This window comes from Triturus cristatus, chromosome 1_1 (assembly GCF_964204655.1).
Source record: "Triturus cristatus chromosome 1_1, aTriCri1.1, whole genome shotgun sequence".
Taxonomy (NCBI): domain Eukaryota; kingdom Metazoa; phylum Chordata; class Amphibia; order Caudata; family Salamandridae; genus Triturus; species Triturus cristatus.
The window spans coordinates 21292845-21311252 of NC_140579.1; the positions used below are offsets into that span (position 1 = coordinate 21292845).

An 18408-nucleotide genomic window follows, 5' to 3' on the forward strand; every position below is an offset into this window, starting at 1 on the left:
GTGGTCATACACAATGCAAGCACTTTGCAATAGTTGATCGTACACAGTGAAAGCACAATGAATGCACTGTTTAATCGTACTTTTCAAGCCTCATTGTGGCTGTCAGCTGGGTTTCGAAAACAAGATTGGATTCCAAGGATGATCTGATCACTTTTTGTTTCTCAATTAGGCCTTATCTCTGTTGATACAAATACATTTTCCAGTCGTAAGATGATCATGCAGCGTGCCAAGAAAAGAACTCAATCGCAGCAGTCTTTACAACAACAGCTGTCCATACAGGGGCAGTACATCGATCTAGGCAGTACAGAGCATCAACTTTGTCCAAATCGTGTGGCACCTCCCCATCTTGTCCCAAGACCACTCAGGGCTTTAATTTTCTATGACCGTAGATACATCACTTATAAAACAATATTAAAACAAGACTCAGAAACATGTTTTTTTAATATAAAAAAATCATTATAATAAACATTGCATTGTGTGAAATATACATTTATTGGTGATTTCCGGACAAAGGTCATAGATCTGCTTTATATATGTTGATATACTCAACCCTTGATAAATCCAGTAAGCCCACAATTTATATTTTTGGGGTTGTAACTCTTTGACAGTCAGTAAGTCTGCCTGAGGGCGGTCAGGCCCTACAAGACCAACCACGCGCAGCGCATGCCAGAGCCGTGAGAGGTAGGGCGTCCGTAGGGGATTAGGTATAGGGCCTGGCCACAAGCTAGGGCCTGTGCCCAACCCCACACCGTCTATGGCAGAGGGCCACATGCAGCAGGGGGCGGTAGGGGACCAAAAGGTGGGGTAGGGTGCAGGACTTGGTCACAGGCCAGGCCCTGCATCGAACCGCAGGCCGTACCAAAGGTTGTGTGTGGTGTAGAGTTGCCTTCCCACGAGATGTTGGACACTGGTATAACAGAGGCTGAATTATTTATATATATATATATATGTCACTTTCTTCTCCACATCCGGCAAAAATCCACAACGAACAGATGGACACGGACCCAATGTGAGTGCTAAGGTGATTTTACTTCACTCCTTTTGTCGCCATAAATATATATATATATATATATAATATATCATTTTTTGGTTTGCTTATATCTGTGGTGCTGTTTGACAAATCTTCTAGAAAATTCCCTGCCCCCCAATTATTTTTCCTCAACTCCTTCCTGGAAGGTTTTGGGGTGATCTGTCAAGCAGGGGCATTAGAAAAGTGGGGTGTCCCCAAAACGCATTTCCCCATTCCGTTTTTCATAGGAGCATTAAGTATAGACCAAACTTCTGAGTGGATTTACTCTAAATTTGTTGGAAAGCTAGATCTTGGTCCAGAAAAAGTGCTTTTTTGTGAATTGGTATAAATCCATTCAGTAGTTTTTTGCTAACTAATGCTCCAAAAACTTTTTATAGATCACGCCACAGACCTGACTGATCTCTTTGAGAGAGCTGATTGGCTGTCACTACATCAACAACAATGTGGTAGCCGCCGTCATAGGACTTGAGACTCAGTCCTAGACCTGAAAAAAAGACATACAGGGATAGGAATACATTGACCTCCTGGGCCGAGGGATGGGGTCCGCCTGAGTCTAAAAACATAGAAACCCCTTCCCCAGGAGGGGAGCATACATCATTTGGGGGGGCACACAGCCTCCTCCCCAAACCTCCAAGAGGCACTGGGTACCCCATCCCACAGGGCGACTATGTTTAAAAAACAAAGGTAGCACCTGTCCCCCCCCCCCCCAACCTCTAAAAGGCCCGGGGGCCCAATCTCCTGGGGCAATACTTATATAAAGGAGAAGGGGGCGGTGCCCCTCCACCAGGCCTGAAAAGGCCCTGGGGACCCCATCGCCCACGGTGGAACAAAACTTAGCAACCAGCTCCTCTTCCTGAGCCTCATATGGCCTCGGGTATCCCATTCCCTGGTGCAGCTACAGACTGTGCCCCGGGAAGCCCGCCCCAGGACACAGTAGTTTCTGTGTCCGCATCAGTGAAGGTTGTGAAACATATTTATTTTTATCTATATAAAGTGTTATATAGCGCGGACATGACCCAAGCGGGTATCGGAGAGCTTTACAGATCATCAAGAACACAAAGAGTTGGGCCCGAAGATCAGTACAACAACAGTGATAAGCAAGAGACTGGAGTAGAAAGAGGAACAAGTTGTTATGCCGACGCAAAAGGAAAGAGAAGAGCATATATGAGCAACAGACAATATCGATGTTGAGAACAGTCATAAGTCATAGACATAGTCAAAGTCATATGATCAAATTCGAAATACATTGTAGTAGCGTCACTCAGGGTGAGGAAGAGCAAAACCCGTATGTTGCGGAACCAAAAACAAGCGGTACCTGGTGGGGGTAGGTGCAATCAATCAAGGGGGTTCATCAATAGGGCTTTCACTTCTTTTTTGAAAGATGTCGTAGAGGAATCAGTCTGATTTGCAGAGGCAAGGAGTTCCAGAGTCTCGGGGCAATTCCCGAGAACACCCGATTATAGGTTTTCTTCCTTTGGAATTCTGAGGTTTCAGCAGCAGGGTGCTTGAGCTCCTAGAAGATCTGCTACCACCAGAAAGTTCAAGTTTTTGGGCTAGGCACAGAGGGGTGTTAAAGTGAAGGGCCTTGTGTGTCATGCACGCAATTTTAAGATGAATCCTAGCCTCAAACGGCAGCCAGTTTAGGGATTTCAGGGCCGGTGTGATGTGGTTATTTCTTCTGGATCCCGTGATGAGCCTTGCAGCTGAATTCAGGGATACCCTGAGCGGTGCCAACTTGTTGCTCGGTAGCACACAGAGTGTTGCGCTACCATAATCTAAACTGGAAATTACTAGTGCTTGAACAGCAGACTTGAAGTCGTCCGGAGGGAGGTAAGGTTTTATCTTTCTTAGAATACTCATGTAGAAGTTAGCTCCTTTGGTGGCTGAGCTAATGTGCGCCTGCATACTTTGTGTCTTATCGAGTATGATTCCAAGAGGACTTGCAAAATCAATGATGTGCAGGGTACAGTTGAGAGCTGTTAGGTGTTTCAAGTACTCAGTGATGATGGCAATCTGTTTGGTTGACGCGATAAGGAGAATTCAGTTTTGGAGGAATTTAGCTTGAGATGTTGGGAAGTCAGCCAGTTTTGTGTTTTGAGTAGGTTTGAGTTGAGTGACCTGATGTCGTCCGGTGAAAGGATTTTCAGGTACAGTTGGGTGTCATCGGCATACAGATAGTGAGTGTTGGATGAATTGAGCAGTTCTGTTAGAGGCTCCATGAACAAGTTGAAGAGCGTGGGTGAGAGTGCAGATCCATGAGGGACCCCAAGAGTGGATGGCATAGAGTTGGTGTGGGATTGATTGACTTTACAATTTTGCGTTCTGTTAAGAAAGGAGGCAAACCAGTTTAACACTGCACCTGAGAGAACTACCCTTCATCCCAGTAAGTCCAGGAGGTTGTCATGTTCGACCGTATCAAAAGCTGAAGATAAGTCAAGGAGGATTTCATTCCGATCTAGCATTTTTAGGGCGTCATCGACTATGTGCGTAATAGCCGTTTCAGTACTATGGCCCTGGCGAAAACCCAATTGGAATTGATCTAAAAGCTGTAATTGATCAATGTGGTTACATAGATGGACAAGAACACATTTCTCTAGGAGCTTTGATCGAGTTGGAATGTTAGTGATCGTACAAACGTTATGGAGGTCATCTTGGTCCACGGTGGTTTTTTTGAGAATGGGCGTAACCTGCCCTGACTTTAGGCATTCAGGGTTCATACCTTGACGTAAGGAGGCATTTACTATTTTTCGTTCAGAGAGGGACTAAGGACCGTTTCATCTCATTGAAGAAACTAGAGGGTAAACGGCCACTGAAGTGGTTTGAGGGTTTCAAAGTAGGAAGCAGGTTGAGTATAGAGAATTCGCCAAAGTGCGTCCAATAGGAGCATTTTCAGATCTCCCACTGAGAGCAAACATGCATTTCCTGCCTGCAGCAGTTCAGGCAGGGAAGGCATGTCTGCTCCAACCTGGCGAGAGCTTTAAAAATGCTACCACAGGGTGGGAGCAGACTTTGTTTTCCCTGCTTGAACTCCTGCGGGCAGGGAAACTCATATTGCTCCTACCTGATGGGAGCATGCAGAAATTGCTGCTCTCACCAGTGTGTGGGGAACTGGCTGGGGCTGCAGGGCTCCCCGCAGCCACCAACTTTCACGTTTGGGTCCCTCGCCCCCTCCCATCCTTTATTAGGACATTCACCCCCAGGGGCTTGGGAGGAAGGCCTTGTGGCCCCCTTCTCTCTCTTATGGCATTTGGCCCTAGGGATAGGGCACCTAGGGCCTATTGAGGCTCGGGGCATGAATGATGAGTCGTGTGGTTGGCCATGCCCTGTAACCAACCCCCTAAGCAAAAGGCCGTGCTCAGCGTGGGGTTAGCTGCCTGCGGGGTGCAGCCAACCCATGCTCTTGGCCTAAGGGCGTGCGCAGCATGGGGTTGGCTACCTGTGGGAGGTTGACTGCAAGCCCTGCTTGGGGGTGGGGTAATTGGCTGCAGGACATGGCTACAGGCCAGGCCCTTTGACCAACACCATGCCATGCCCAGCCAATGGTTCCCCACCTGTATATGGAATGCATATCGCCCCCTAAATCTGCATTAAAGTACATTTGTACATTTTACTGATATGTCGTCCCATCAATCCCCAAACACCGTGATCTCTAACCTATCAACTTGGTGAGTCACTTTGGTGAAAACCTACTAGTACGGTAAAGCATTTCTGTTAAAAATGTTATTGACTTCCTCCAAGAACCTTTAGTGCTGCTGATGGCTTTGGCGATTTGGCTTTAGAAAACACAGCACCATCAAATACACAAGGGTCAGTGTAACTGATGTTTGCAGTCTGGCGCTTCGCCTCAGCTGATGCTGAGAGTTGACAGCCATTTAACACAGGGCAAATCCAGTGGGCATAGTTGCACACATGCAGTCGTCAGTAGGCACAAGTTTTTCAAGCAAGCTCCGAGAAAGGGCTTTTGGGTCATGACCACAAAGTGTGTGCCGTGTCCTCACCGTGTTAGCTAAACTCTGCATGCTCAGGTACCAAGGAAAGTTCTTTCAAAGGAGTAAATTATCTCATCATGTGCGGCCCTTTATACTCTGTCGGAGCAGACGCACTCAGTGGTCTATGTGTAAGGGTAGATAAGAACTGACGGGCAGCCATGGCATTGCTTCTTCTTACCCTTGGTGGATGTGAGGAGATTGGAAATCTTACAATACCATGCACAGGGCAGAATAAATAATATTAACAATGAAATTGTGTTGTAAGTTTGGTTACACAGAGTGGGTTAGCTTATGGGCGGTGCATGTGTCAGCAATGAGTTCACCAAACAGCTGACACTCATTCTGAGAAAGCTGGAGCTGTCATGTTGGTGGTATCAGCACCAATGCTGTTTAATTCTTTTACAGCTCATTTTCTTTGCATGGGTTTCCACCCTATTCTTTCCTTTTTGCATCATGCTTCTGACAAGTCAAAGCAAGACCAAGGCCAGTCTTCACAGTTGTTCAGGATTCCAACTGTCCCTTGAGGGATAAAGGAGCGCCTTTACATCACCCCAGGCCCATCGTAATGGCTCCCAGTGACCTGAGGAATTCCCTTTTGGCTCATAGACCCACTATCTGGAGGCCTTTGTAGTTGTATAAAGCTTTAGGATCACCCTGTAACTTCTACAAGCCTCGGGGATTGCACCTCGTGATAACTGAGGGACCCTCCTACTTGTGCTAGCTCCTTCCTTTCTTACTAGGTTCACACATACCCTCCCAAGCTTCCTGTATATTGAGCTGGAAACTGTCCACCTCAACATTAGACAAATGCACCTGATCCTGTGAAACAGCTCTCAGTCAGATTTCTACTCAGGAAACAGTGTACATTGAAGCTTAAACAGATTGCTCCTTAAGCTCTCCACATATTGAGGTTAGTTCTCCTCCTGTACCATTTGATAGCAGCTGTTGACCTAGCCCCATACTCTTGTTAGAAGCCCCGTCATCCAGTGTAAGCAAAGTGTGTCACTTTGACCCACCAGAGCTGGTAAGAGTCTTTCTGTAGGATGAAATAGGTTGATCGCTAAGTATGTCCGTTTACCCAGACCCCTCAATAACAGCTGCCCAACTTTGATTCAACAACAAAGGGTATTACTTCTTACCCATCAGATGAGAACCCTCCTGTGTTGAAATTCAGGTCTCGCCCTAATTTATACCCAGATCAAATTAGCTCAGCGGTCTCTTTGCAATGGTAGATAAGAACTGCTGGGCAGCCAGTAAGTCCACACACCTCATATAGTCGCCGGATTTACCCTTGCCTTTCCAGTGGCAAATTAAAACCCCTATTGGCTTTGCAAGTGCTAGTTCAAATTGTTATATTACTAACATAGAGATGAGCGGTTCCATTTTTTCAATAGTACACATACCAGGATACCTTATCATCCCATTATAATACAAGTGAATAGACACACCTTTTTCAGCATAAATATAATTTTACCAAGCAACTGTTTCCATATAATTTGACTACTCAAAATCAGTAAAACTGGTTTTGGCCAAATCTTATGTTCCAGACACACTTTTTATTGATTTTGCAAGTGATCTTCAACTGGCTCTAATGGCTTACCTCCTCAACCAGACAGTGTACATCCCCCTCACCCTCGAAACTCTGGGCATGCTGCCACCCTACCCTGTCCTCTCAAGGAAATTACACCATGCATTCCAAGCCCTGGCTGCATGTGCGTCACTCAGAGTGTTCACCCCTTAAAGCTACCAATCCCCCCCCCCCCCCAAAAACTAAGTATCTGTAATAACTGCAAAGGAAGGTGTAATCAGATCTCAATTTATGCTCTTAAGCGTGTAGGTGTAGCACTTAGAAATGCCTATGTACGTTTTCAAAATTCGACTTTTAGCTACCTGTTTTGCTCCTAGTAAGAATTTGTGCTCTGGAAGGTAAAAATACGGAAATTGCAATGGAAAGCTCACCTTTTAATTTCCACATGCCCATGTCAACCACAAAACGTCTGTTCCAATTCATTGGACAGCCATCTTCAAAGAGTCAGAGTTGCACCTTAGCAGCTCCCCAAGAGGCACAGCCAGACAACAGCGCTAAAAGTCCAGTCTGATAGGCCCAGGAAGGTCCCCGGCACTCGCCTTCTTCGGCATCTTGGGATCCAGTGTTCTCAAAACTTTCAGCAACTTCTGCCTGCTATCATTTTACTACCCTTCCAGGGGTTCTGGCTACTGGCTGCTGCATCTTGGACCTTATCTTTCTAAAATGAAGCTTTGCTGACGAGATGTAGATTATTTTGTTTTTTGAGATGACTTAGCTTGGATAGTAGTTGTGTTGTTTGAGTTTGAAAACCTTTAAAAAACAGAAGACAAGCGTTTGTCAAAACAGGAACAGTTTGTTAATTAAACATTACAGCTGGGAGAAGTTGCAGGCAAAAGGTCTGAGGACTATATCAACTTACATCTGTATGTGTCCTTCTATACAAAATGTGATGGTTTGTAAAAGTTTCTGGCATACCATATATGGTTAGGAATGTTGATTGCTCCCTTTGGAGTCCTAAATGAATTGTCTAGTGGTTACCACAGGTGGGTTTCGATCTTGTGTGGACACAATGTGGATAGTAGATAACTTTTCCAGATGTCTGGCATGGGGAGTGCATAATCACTGCGTGTGCTAGGTCCTGATTGTCTATGTGTTCCTAACTCATGTGGCATCTGACTTTTTATGGTGTTTAAGAACGCGCGTACCCCCTCTGGCCATGTGTGCTTTATTGGGGCAATCTCCCTTGACCCTTGTAATGTTGCTGCACCTATCTGTGGGATTGATCAAGATTTTCCGGCCCAAGCATCTAGCCTGCCAGCCACTCACCCTCCCACCTTTGAGCTATCAATCAGCAATCCCAGGCCTTGGTTTCAGGGACTACTTGACTACATTTTTGCGAGCCAAGGTTGATGTGGAGTTCACAAGGGGTGATTCTGTTAATAAGGATCAGATTTCATTTTCATTGATGAATGTGTCGATTTCCATGTTAACATTGGTGGCAGTTTATTTTTTCCCATTCATTCTCAGCGTTCCTCAGGATGGTCCTTGCTTGGACGATCGATTCCAAGAACCAGGGATCTCTGGGCTTCATGCAGGATGTTTGAATTGTAGATGAGCTAATAGGTCTACTCAAGTTATAATTATGTAGTCCTAATAAAAAAACATTGTTTTGACTTATTTGGCTATGAGCTTGCTGAATATGGGAACGATGTGCTCTAGAAGCCCTTCTGATTCAGTTTTTTCAGGAGATGGGGAAGGGGTTTGTAGATGAGAGATTTGAAAACGTGCAGGTTGGACTGTGTGAGAATATTAAATAGACAGTAAGATGGCCAGACTAGTCAATCGGGATGGGAGGTGGAAACCGCCCTCAATGGGCGCGCAGGGAAACCCAAGCCGAGCGTTTTGAAGCTTGATCGTCTTTTGTACATCTTTAATGTTTTTATTTCTTAGATTACCCCATTCGGCATTTAAGTTGCAAAAAAAGATGTTTATTTTTGGAAAGTGTGCGACTTTCAGTTATATATTCAGATAATTAGTCAATGTATTTAGTTTTGTTACTGGGTATATGATAAATTGAATATGTAGCATAGGTGACGGAGAGATTAAGGGATAGCTTAAGACATTCGAAGGGTGTTTTATGCTTTGTTGGTGCAATCCTGCATTCTTTTTAAGGATTACTGCTAAGTTGCCTGTAATTTCATGATGTCCGTCAGCCCTAAAATTGTGCAACTTTGCAAGACGAGGAGGTCAAGGATTGAGTTTGAGTGTTCTTTTAACCATGATTCTGAGCTGAAGATTGCTTTAAGGTTGTAAGCATTTGTGGGATTGAATATTACACTGCAGTGAGCATAGCCCGATCTTGCATTAACTACCATCCATAAGGTGTGGGGGGTAAAATGAATGGGATTAGTGGAAGTGATGAGAATGAAGATGTCAGGATTAATGTAACTTTGAGGAGTGGATTTGAGCTTCGGCCTCTTCATATTAATGATGGAAATCCAATGTGTTGTGATTTTAAGCACATAGTTGGAGTAGTATAAGATGAGGGCCTGATGTTATTCGATGTACAGGTAATACTTGAGGCTTACAAAATGTGGGAATTCCAAGTAACAACTGGAGTCGATTTATACCTTCAAAATATTAACAGCTTTATTCTTGAGTGCAGGGCTTCTCATGGCCAGTAGAAGATGCTACATTACTGTGAAGGACGCATATTGAGCATCACCATATAAATAAAAAGAAACTTTTTGAAGATCTGATTATTCGAAAAAAAAGTTTGTTAAAAATGATGCCTCATTAGAAGTAAAGACTCGATAGCTAGCAGGAGCCGTCATAGAATTAGGATAAAGTCAGTGAAAGGGAGTGAGGCATCTGGTGAAAGCTGACAATGGTAATCTCTACCTAGTAATTAAATTGAGGATGAAAAAACTTCATTTTGAGGTCAAATTCTTAACAAGTGCAACGTTTGCTTCACTTAAAGAATCTCTCTGAGCTAAATGCGGGGTTGGAAGCTCTAGTCAGTGGTTTAGATCATTTGACAGAGAATGAAGAAGCAATTGGAAATAGTGGGCACTGAGAGCTTCATTACTTCACAATTACTCTTATGTGTGCATTAGATCATCCATCATTTGGTAGAGGTGTTGGCATGTTGTAAAAGTGAGCATCTAGATGCATTGTAAACATAAGTACCATTAGTGACACTGATTTTGAAAGGAAAGAAGGCCTCCGTTCCAATATGAGGGCTTCTAATTTAGGGTTTATAATTCAGGGCCTATAATTTTCAAGAGCTCCAGCCCAAATCCTAGACCACCATCCTGTGCCATGAAAAATAAATGCTGCGTTTGAGCTGGAACCTTAACGGAGGCCACCGTGAAATAACCTAATCCGTACTCTTGAGACTCTGGTCCCCCAACACCACAATCTGCTGCTGGAACCCACGAGGAAGATGACCAGCTGGTGTGCAAGGGCCGGTGCAGGTGATTGTCATCTGTTTCTAAGGTTGACAGCAATTACAGCAATCCAGATGTAGGACTTTAGAGCTGAACAACAGAAGAAAGTTGAGGTCAGCCTGGGAGCGGTGGCCAGAGACAAGGATTAAGCAATGGGTGGGTTCTTATAGACAGAGTCCAAGTCTCATCTTGGCGGGATGAAGGTAAGTGGGATAGTAAAAGCTTTTGCTGATGGGATAGTAGTAATGGAGAATGGAGGCACTTTCTTGTATAGGTTGAAGAAGAAGTCGGAGGGACAACCAGTTAAAACTGAGTGCATGACCGTAGAAGGAATGCCTTAAAGAATGGAGATTAGGCCTTCAGATTCATGTCTTCTCAAAGACCTCTTCAATAGACCTTGCCCCAACCTTAATTTGTCCTGGGACATGTGCGAGTGACCAGTGCAAGGTGTAAGCTATCAGTGGACAGAGGAATGTATTGAAGTCTGATTTTTGCCATTGTGGATAGTGTGCATCTATCTTTAGCCTGTGTGACCACTGTGGTGACTAAATCAAGAGATGAAAGGGGAATGTTAAGTGTGGCTTGAGAGAGGGTTTCTGCCAGATCGTTTAGAAGCCACTGAGATCTGTTTTTGGAATTGAAGATGTTGGATTTACTTTTGTGAGATTTTTGGAGTGGTGGCAAGTGTAAGAGTTTTTGGTCAGGCTATTTGACTATTGACCTATATGGCCAGGAAGTGGCCTTTGGACAAGACTTCTAGGTTGTCAAATATTTCTAGAAAGTTTCTAGAGGAGGAAACAGGCTTGCTCTCCAACCAGACTTTGAAGTCCTAAGTTACTATGAGGAGGTTGTAGTGAGAGGCGTATTTGCAATCAGAGTGCAGAACTGCTCGAGGACCGCTTTGGCCAAGCAGGAAGAGATGTGACTTCTTTAATTTTGTTTTTGCGGTGTTGCATGCCTGTATGTGGCATGTGTTGCAGGAGGCTGAGAGTGTTTTTAGGTCTCGCCTGAGCCAGCGCTTTAGCGCTGCTCTCGCGAGAGCTTTTGTAAATGGGGGATTTGAAAGTGCAAACTAGTGCTTTCAGGCCTCCAAATACAGTGCATGTGCGCCGGGCGCGGGCACCATTTGGCAGCCTGCGTGATCATTTCGCGCCCGCTTTGATGTTCTCAGTGAGCCGCGCGTCCACTGAGAACATCAAAGCGGCCGCGAAAGTGCTCACCATATGCCAGCCTGCGTGCTTCTCTCCCCTACCCCCTCCCTTATCCCACTTCCTGCTTGTTCTATGTCCCTGTCAGTGTCCATTAGTCCACATCTCCCCCAGTAACCTTTTAACTGCTTCCCTCCGCATTGCCTCACCTCACCCCATGCCTGTATCACTGAACTCCCTCTACCGCGCTCCCTCTCACTGTGTACACCCATCTCTCGGCACCCGTCCTATTGTGTATGTTTCACCAATCTTTTGTGTTTTTCTTTGTATTCACCATCTCATTCTCTCCAGGTTGTCCCTCCATTAGTGCTCAACTCTCTTCAGTGTGTCTCTTTCTTTTGTTCGCATGTCTCGCTTTGCTTACTTTACTTCATATTTTCTCGACGCCATCTCCTGGTTTTAATTGCTCCCCTTTGATCTCCCCGGAATCAATCGGCTCATTACGGGACCAGTCCTCTACATTTCCATATCTGCGACCATCTTTAACAGTCCCCCCTAATCTTTGTGCAAAACAGCACTGTTGTCCGGAGAAGAAAACGGAACACTTCGATGAGGTAGGCCGCCAGGACTGCAGCCCCAGTTATGTGAGCCCAGCCCACGGCAGCTCATAAGGCGGCCAAAGGAAGGTCCTTTAGCCCAATAGTGGTTGCTCCGCGTGCCTAGTGCATGTGCCAATTTGCCTTGAAGGTAGCTTATTTACAAGCCCCTGCCCCGCCAGGGTGTCACTTTAAAATGGGAATAAGTGATGTACCACCGGCGCAAGGGGCTTGTAAATAAGCCCATGTATTTAAAACGAAAACTGAGAACTCCACGTTTTAAATTAATATAAAAGCTCTGCGCTTTCCCAGCAGAACCCCGTGAATGGAACATTTATGATATGAGAGGCCTTCCAATGTGATCTCACATGTCCCACCCTACTCTTCCCTTTCCTTCATTCCTTCTTTTCTTTGTCCTATGTCTTTCTTTCCATGCTCTTTCTTATCCACTTTTCCCTCTCTTCCTCAAGTTCATATCTCTCCATTTCTGTCCCCTTCTCCCCCTTTCCATTTCACTTTCCTTCTATTAGTTGTTTTCCCTAACTCTTCTATCCTCACTCCTTCTGTCACCCTTTCCTTTCCCTTTCCTTCCCCCACCCTTCCCTTTTCCTCCTCTTCACTTTTCCCTTTCCTCTCCCCTCCCATTTCCCTTTCCATCCATCTCTTCCCTTCCGTTTGCCCTCTCCCTCCACCTCCCCTTCTTCGCTTCCCTTCTCTGCTCTTCCCTTTCCATCCCATCCCATACCTCCCCTCTCCTCCTCTCCCTCCCTTTGTGTCAACACCTTATTGTCCTTTCCCATCCCCTCCACCTCACTTCACCCTGCCTTCCCTTTCCACTCCCTTTTCCCTTCCCTTCCCCTTTCCTTCCCTTCCCATACCCTCCCCTCCTTCCCCTTTGACATTTCCCTTCCCTCTTATTGGTCTCCGAAAACAATTAAAACAAGCATTGGCATAGCCAATAGGTCTCGCTTTTGGGACCTTATAAGTATTCAGTTATGCAACTGTTGCATGGCTAAACACTTATAAGGTCCCAAAAGCGAGACCTATTGGCTATGCCAATGCTTGTTATCTATATCAGCTGCCCTTGTCCACTGCCTAATGTGTCTGCTAAAGTGGGTAAGATTTTAGGGTTGTGGTACTGTGTGCTTGAATGTCGGTAAGAGGTAACTGTGACCCAAAGCTTTGAAGGCAGGGGGTTAAATTTGGTAACTGTAACTATTCATAACAAGCTTTTGCAATGCAAAAGGTCTCGCATTTGCGAGAGTTTGAGCTATTGGCATTGTAAATGACAATGACTTTTATTTATCTGTTTTGATAATCAACACACAAATAAAAGGCATTGTCATTTACAATGTCAATAGCTCAAAGTCTTGTAAATGCAAAACCTATTTCATTTCAAAGAAGCGGCCTCCATTGTCCCGGGCTTGCTTGGAAAGTGAAAGTGCACAACGTGCCCTGAATGATGGAGGAAAGCATGTCGCACAGACTAAATAAGACATTCCGGGTAACAACAGAAGTAAAAGGGCCAGTCCTCATGGGAGGGCACAAATGAAGACAAGGCAGTACTAAGGAGGGACTAACAAGCCTATTCACGAATCAGAAACCAGCATTTACAAAGAACAGTGACACAAGCCAATGAAAAATGTGGGCGGAGAGTGGACGGATCTTCAACTCCATACTCGAATACCTCATGCCTCGCAGAGCAATGCATGCGCTGCCCCGGCTCGACCTAAAAATGTTGATGTCATCCACTTTGCAGGAACCTAACCACAGTGATAAGTCCTAGAACAATAGGAAGAGGCGGGCTCTAATGTGCTAGCAGCGAGGTCATGTGGTGAATGAGTGAGACAAGTGGGAATGGAGAGTTGACCGAGGAAAGGGACCTCTCAAGACAAACCTGTTTCATTGTTCACACACTCATTACCAATCTAACTCCTTTTTCCATATTTTGCAGTGCTGAGTGATGGCAGCAGCAACGGGCCCGGTGGCCAATAGGGGCAGGCGGTTCAAGTGGGCGATTGAGCTAGGCGGCCCTGGCAGTGGCAGCAGGTAAGTCATTTGGCCTGTGTTGTTCTTACCTTAGCTGCACATTCAAACACAGGTGTAAAGTTAAGGATTTACTGCTGGGATGGTGGCTGGATATGGTTTTTTAGGTCACTGCAGTCCTGTATTTTATGCTGTTGCTGTACCGTTTTGTGTATCAAAATGTTGTTTTTTAATTTAATGTAGCTGGATTGTTCTATTTAGCCCTGGATTATTTTTTAATATGTTTTTTTACATATATCTTTTGCTGATACCTGCTCTGAGCTGCCCGTGTTGATATCCAGGCATATCTAATGTTACGGGGTTCAAGTCCCGAGAAATGGAGAAATCTTGGTATCATTTATTCAGCCAGTAACAGTAATAACAGGCATTGGCAAAGGCAATAGCTCTGACCTATACGAAATCTATTGGCTTTGTTAATGTTTTTTTAGCCATATTGAACAGCAGCGCTGGCTGCAGTGCAGCATGGCTAAAAGAAAAAATAAAGCGCTATGACGCGGTCAACACTGGCCGCCTTGGAGCTTTTTTTCCTTTACTATCATGCATGTTACAACATGGCTAAGAAACATTGGCAAAACCAATAGATCTCACATAGGCTATGCCAGTGTTTCACACTGTAATGATTCATCCTTTACAGGGTGATATTTGTGTAATGCTTGGTGCAATGGACGAATTGCAGCAGGAAAGATCATGCTACATGTGCACCACCAGGGTCTCTTGAAAGCAAGTCTCCTGCTGGTCGTTCTTGGATGTTTTTGGCGCGTTACATCTTCGCACAATGTTTTTATTTCTGGTTACAGATTGCTCAGTGAGTTAGCCTGTCACCACTTAAACATACAGTGATATGAAGATCACGTTTGAATCTTTGAAAGGCCATCTCAGCCTTTCTACCTTCTGAAGTCGGTAATAGATTGATTACCTCTAACTTCGGTAAAAAAAAACACCTTTTATTTACAACTCTATGCACTACAGAAATGCAGCGCAACTATCTATACAAAAGTAAATTGTGATTTCAAAACAGCCTTTTGTTTGAGATTGTGTTCAAGGTTTTTATTGGCATTGCATTGTAGGGACAGTCTGATTTCTAGTCCTGATTGGAATGATGCCCTCTACATATGTGTAATAAGGGTGTCCTCTGTACTCGTTCTTCTATAGCAGGGGTCTCCATCCTTTTGTGTAATATGAGCTACTTTTGTTCAATTGAAATCATCATAAGCTACTGTTATTAGTAGAGTTGTAATAATTACCACGTCAGACGAGATAACATTAGTTACCACCAGATGAAAGTTTACCAGCAGTGACCACCTCACTGCACCAGGCAAAGCTGCCAGTGGTAAAGTAAAACACCTTTGACTGGTTGGGATGCCTCTATGTAGGTTATACATGCCAACCACAGTGCAGTGGCCCTGGTACATAAGTAATACGTTTTCCCACATGATGTATCACTTAAAAATCAGTGTCAAACATATTTTGGAAATGCAACCATTTTCTATAAACATCAGTTTATGAATTCTGAAAATACACAAAATTTCATCTTAAATAGACAATTTGGCCTGAACATATAAATTCAGCCAAACAAAAAGTTCCAATTTATAAGTCTTTGATGCACAAAGGAGAGCTACTTGTGGGTAGTTGGAGAGTTACCAGTATCTCACGAGCTACTTGTTGGAGAAGCCTGTTCTATAGCGTGGCCCGACATTTTAAAACTGAGAGGAAATGTGAGTAAATGCAGTTACGATATAGTTCTTGTCTGATTCTGAATGTACACTTTCAAGGTCCATTCCTCTCTTTATGCTGTGTAAGCATTCCTACGGACGCAAAGTGTCCACATGGGCAGGGGGATGTCGGCAAGAAACTATAATTGCGTTTTAAGTTGTCACCTTGCATCCTGTCACTCAGAAGTTTACGTTATAGAAAAATGGAAGAAAAAGCTTAAAGGTGTTTGTGATTTATAAGCATTATTAGCAATGGGGTATTTACCTTTCTTGTGGCTAAACGTTATTAAATGAAATGTGTGTATTAATACCCTTCTAGATTTATACAAGAATAAAGTGCAAAAGCGGTGTTTGCAAATATTTATTTTGTGCACAAATGTCGCGAAACGCTTGAAATGTAAATTTTAGGAACCTTTTGTAACCGTCAAAATATCCGCCCATTAACCTGTGCACAGCTAGCCTTTAAAGCATTGCCTTCTGTTTAAACACAAGGTAATAACAAAGCTTCTAGTGTTTCAAAGTGAGCAGGAAACACACAGTAAAAAAGCATTTGCAATGCAGCAGGTCTCACATTTTCGCAAGTTTAAGCTATTGGCATTGTAAATGACAATACCTATTATTTTAGTTTTTTAAAACCTAAATAAAAGGCATTGTAATTTACAATAGAAAACGAGTTCATGTGAGAATACAGTGAACACGACAATCACAAGGGGAGGTACGAAGTCAAGCTTGACAGCGTAAAGCAAATAAAGACAGCAAATGAAAAGCCAGAAAACGTGAGTTACAAACTGCAAAGCCAATGGTAAGCGACAGCCAGTATGCATTGCCAGCGTAACTTTCTGAAACTCCTGAAGATGTCTTTCGTACAACAGACCGCTGGACTGTCTGGTAGGCTGCGACCTGAAAAGGCTTGAGAAACTAATCTCAGTTCTGTTAATTTATTCAAATATCCAAATAATAATTACTGAAACCAAAAAGGTTAGTTAATCATCAAGGTAACGAGCATATTCAAATCATAAGCAAGCCTTTCTTTTAGGTGGCAAACAGACTGACATAAGAGAGCTGTCTCATTCCGATTCCAAAGCTAAGCGCAGGTCAAACCCTAAGGCAAAATTTATAAAATACACTCTGTTAATAAAATAATGGTAAATGGTCCCTAGATACAGAAAAGACCACAAGCATCGAACTGTGGTAAATAATCTTTTACCTGGACTGAATTTCATACTGTATCTAAAAATAAAATAGCTCAGAATAATAAGAGGCAGAATCCGTGGTATAAGAGGTTTCTGAATGGGCTTTATTCCAAAATGGCCGACTCGAGTGGCGGCCTTCAGGTTCCGTCACCACGCGGGTTCAGGAAGTGAAGTACGATACTTTATTGACAGGAAATTGCTTTTATAGAACATACATTACAATGAAACGAATGTAGAAGGCGTAACAATTGATAAGAGAAACGACACAGTGAATACGTAACCGAAACTGGGCGTAATAAGGAGCAAAAAGAAACATGATTGGCTATGATTATCATACATAGGTGGATCTATAAGATAATACTTGGCATAGATGCGCGCGCAGCAGCATGACGTGTGATTGACGTACAACTAGGGGGTGAAGGGGACTTGACATTTAGCTCTACATGTGGAGACGAAAAGTCTGGGGGGTCAAGTCAACCTAATCCCAAATCATATCTAACATCCTATGTTTAAAGAACTATGTTATCCACAAAGAAGGACTCTCGGGCAGAATCTATTCTATACTAACTGTGTGTGCGTGCACAAGCGTCTAAGTGTCTATATGAGATGCGAGGGGCAGAAAACTTTCCATGGAAACAGGGCTTATGAATTACTTGCATGAGGACAGAGAGGCCGGGCCCTTTGCTCGGGAGCTAAAGGAAATGTTTACCTAGACTACTAGACAGGAATGCATCGGCTGAAGAGCAAAATAGATAATTCGAAGGTGAAATACAGCTTCTTGGCAGGCAGGCAAAACTGGCCGAGGCAGGCACCGTTAGCTGCACAGGAAGTAGGACAAAGTTCATGGATACAGATGTGAGCTCCAGCTGAAGCTGTCAAAGGCAGAGAGCAGGGACAGGCTTTGAGGACAGAATCGGGCCTACTTCGCCTGAACTGTGAAATGGAGTAACTTAGCCATATAAAGTCGGTGGCCTTTCATACTTAGGACTCGAATATCTAGCCCATTGATGGCGGATCTGACAGAGGACATGTTGACGGTGGGCGCACATATATTTGCGTCATCAAAACTGGAACTGGAGAGAACATACATGTGTTTGTAACATGCACATAGAACCGTTGGGGTCCAAGATAGGGGACATAACTGATCAGGGAAATCCACATTTCCACATTCCCTCCTTGTCCCCTACTTGCCCGTCAAGAAACATCAATCTTCATTAATCCATCGATTTGCTCATGGAGCATCATTTCTTCTTCTTTCTTCTTCCGGGATCTTGAGCGAAAACCTTGATGTGGAATACACGATGTGGCACACAGACCACAAATCGCTGGTCCACATTGCAGGCATAAGCAGCAACTGAATAGTATAAGAAGGCCAATACCTAGGAAGGATAGAACCCTCCATCCCCAGGCTGATATCACACTCCAAAACCACCCGGACCACGTCCAAGTGCCTGGATTCTCGTGTATCTGGCTCACAATCTTATGAAGACGTGTTATAGCTTTATATACAGATGGCGAATTTTCTGGTATGAATACGCAGCAACTTGATCCGATGACCCTACAAGCTCCGCCCCTATCGGCCAAGATGACGTCAAGGACAAGGCGATTTTGAAGAACAACAATTCTCATCACAGATTGCTCCTCTGTCAGATTGCCTAGGGCGGCTATAGTCTCATTCACTACAGCTTCAAGAGTCTTGGTTAATCTACGTATCAGC

General features: G+C 44.1%; 1 protein-coding gene across 3 annotated transcripts in view; it reads left to right on the forward strand.

Moving 5' to 3' along the window:
• EMC4 (ER membrane protein complex subunit 4) overlaps window positions 1-18408 on the forward strand; it is an 89846-nt gene that overhangs the window by 3978 nt on the left and 67460 nt on the right. For all 3 annotated transcript variants that reach the window (XM_085642484.1, XM_085642403.1, XM_085642568.1), the window contains exon 2: window positions 13695-13789. In XM_085642484.1, the coding sequence (XP_085498610.1) occupies window positions 13704-13789 (86 nt within the window). In that variant the 5' untranslated portion in view covers window positions 13695-13703. The remainder of the gene's footprint in view (window positions 1-13694; window positions 13790-18408) is intronic.